Source organism: Sinocyclocheilus anshuiensis, unplaced genomic scaffold, assembly GCF_001515605.1.
Source record: "Sinocyclocheilus anshuiensis isolate Anshui unplaced genomic scaffold, SAMN03320099.WGS_v1.1 scaffold2234, whole genome shotgun sequence".
Taxonomy (NCBI): domain Eukaryota; kingdom Metazoa; phylum Chordata; class Actinopteri; order Cypriniformes; family Cyprinidae; genus Sinocyclocheilus; species Sinocyclocheilus anshuiensis.
This window is the reverse complement of record NW_015556018.1, coordinates 35139-37451: the sequence shown is the minus strand read 5'-3', so window position 1 is coordinate 37451 and position 2313 is coordinate 35139. Positions and strand designations below refer to the sequence as shown.

Here is a 2313-nt window from a genome sequence, read left to right as displayed (position 1 = left end):
GTGTGTGTGTGTGTGTGTGTGTGTGTGTGTGTGTGTGTGTGTGTGATGGATGAGTGGTCAGTCTCCTCTCTGTGGGAGAGATAATAGGAAATCGACATGCGGCCCTCAGACACACACATATACACACACACACACTCACACACACTCTCATATACACACACTCTCTCTCACACACACACACACACACACACACGAACATCTTAACATTTATTTATATATTATAACTAATATGTAATATATAACTAATATGGAAATGTCATATTTATATCCATAGATACATATAGGAAAAATAAATAAAATAAAAATAAATTATAATAATAATAACGATTTTCCTGTCGCAACTGCTGGACTGAGAAATGTAACATTATGTACATGTGTAACAGTACTCACTCACACACACGCTCGCACACTCACACACACTCCCACTCACACACACACACACACACACACACACACACGACGAACACACACTCTCTCACACACACACACACACACACACACACACACTCTCTCTCTCTCTCTCTCACACACCCACACACACACACTCCAGCGTGACCCTCAGCCTGGTGTCAGTGTGATGGGGTGACCAGACAGACGGATGGAGAGAGGGATTATCTTCTGTCCAGATCTCAGAGAGAAACTAAGACAGGACAGAAGTCTGAGTGAGACGAAAGTGCAGTGAGACAAACCGTGTGTTTTCAGTGGCTCCTTTTGCCCGAAAATGAGCTGAAAATATGAACGTTTTACACTCGTCTTGAAGAAAAGAGAGTTCTTGTGAATAATTTTATTTATTTATTTAGATGTTTTTTTTTTTAGCATTTTATTTATTATTTCTTTTATCGTTTTATGTATTAACTTTTTATTTTTAAATAGTTTTAATTAGTTAATAGTCAAATTACATGCAGATAAATAAAGTACTTCATCTTTTTATGTCGTTTTATTTTGATTTGTTTTTATTTTAGAATTATTTATTTAGCATTTTAATGATTTTATTAATAATTACCTTTGCATCAACTCAAGAATCCTAGTTTGAGGGAAAAATGTTTTTATATCTATTTATAATTTTTTTTGTATTGAGTGTATTTTTTATCCTTGTTTATTTATTTACTACTTTATTTAAATTTATCTAATGCATACCGCAGTTAAATCAGTGTCTAGCATGATAAAACCTTTATATCAAACCTATATAATGAGTTTGGACATTTTAGGGAAATGCTTAATAAATGCACTGTAACTAAACCCATTAGATTTTAGCCGACTAAATTTACTGTAGATTTAGTCGACTAAAACTAAAAACAATTCAGATGACTATAATATGACTAAGACTAAATCAAAATTTGCTGTCAAAATGAACACGTGTGTGTGTGTGTGTGTGTGTGTGTGTAGCGCTTACGCTCGCCTCATCGACTACAGCCGCATCAAGAAGGTCTGAATCTCTCTTTCATTTCAGATTATTTAATGTCTTTATTGGAATGATTAATCATTTTGCTCATTTTCATTTGTATGGTTGTAAAGCATTTGAGGATCAGCTGCATACAAATAAACATGCATAAACTAAAGGAATAGTTCACCCAAAAATGAAAATTATCTGAAACGATGCACTTTTTCACTGGAGGAAGCGTTATTATGGATTATGGACTCTATGGTATTTCTATGCAGAGCATCCATTGCTGAGACACTGATGCAATGCTACATTTCTACAAACCTTACGAAGAAACATACTCATCCTAATCTTGTACGGCCTGAGGGTGAGCACAGTTTCAGCTTTGTGTGAACTATTACTTTAAGGTAAATAAAGATTGTATTTAAATAAAAGAGCTTATTCTATAACAGTGTTTAGAAGACTTCCTCTCCAGTCCTCCAAGAGCATTTATTGTTCATCTAATGTAAACTAAATTAGATTTTTTTTTAAAGAAAGAAAAAGAAAGATTTTGTTGTTGTTTTAAATGTTTTAGGTGCTAAAATATTTTTATTTTTTTTTTAATTAAAAGTTTGCGTTTAAAACTATGCAAAATGAAAACAGTGCAAACATACATTAAGATAAAAATACTAAACTGAGTTTATTTTAATGCTCGACTGCTCTCTTTATTCACACACACTCGTCTGTCTCTCTGACACATTTGTGTTTAACTGCTCAAGCCTGACGCTTCAGAGACACATGTCATTATACACATTTGTGTCCTCATAAACCATATATACAAGTCAAGTCAAGTCAAGTCTGCTTTATTGACTTGACTTGTATACAGTGGGTACGGAAAGTATTCAGACCCCCTTCAATTTTTCACTCTTTGTTATATTGCAGCCATTTGCTAA

The 2313-nt window shown here is 33.7% G+C and overlaps 1 protein-coding gene across 1 annotated transcript in view; it reads left to right on the top strand.

The window, feature by feature from the left end:
* Window positions 1-2313, top strand: part of shmt2 (serine hydroxymethyltransferase 2 (mitochondrial)) — a 27245-nt gene that overhangs the window by 15529 nt on the left and 9403 nt on the right. Inside the window, 1 exon segment of the mRNA XM_016470670.1 lies at window positions 1305-1426. Within this exon segment, the coding sequence (XP_016326156.1) occupies window positions 1305-1426 (122 nt within the window).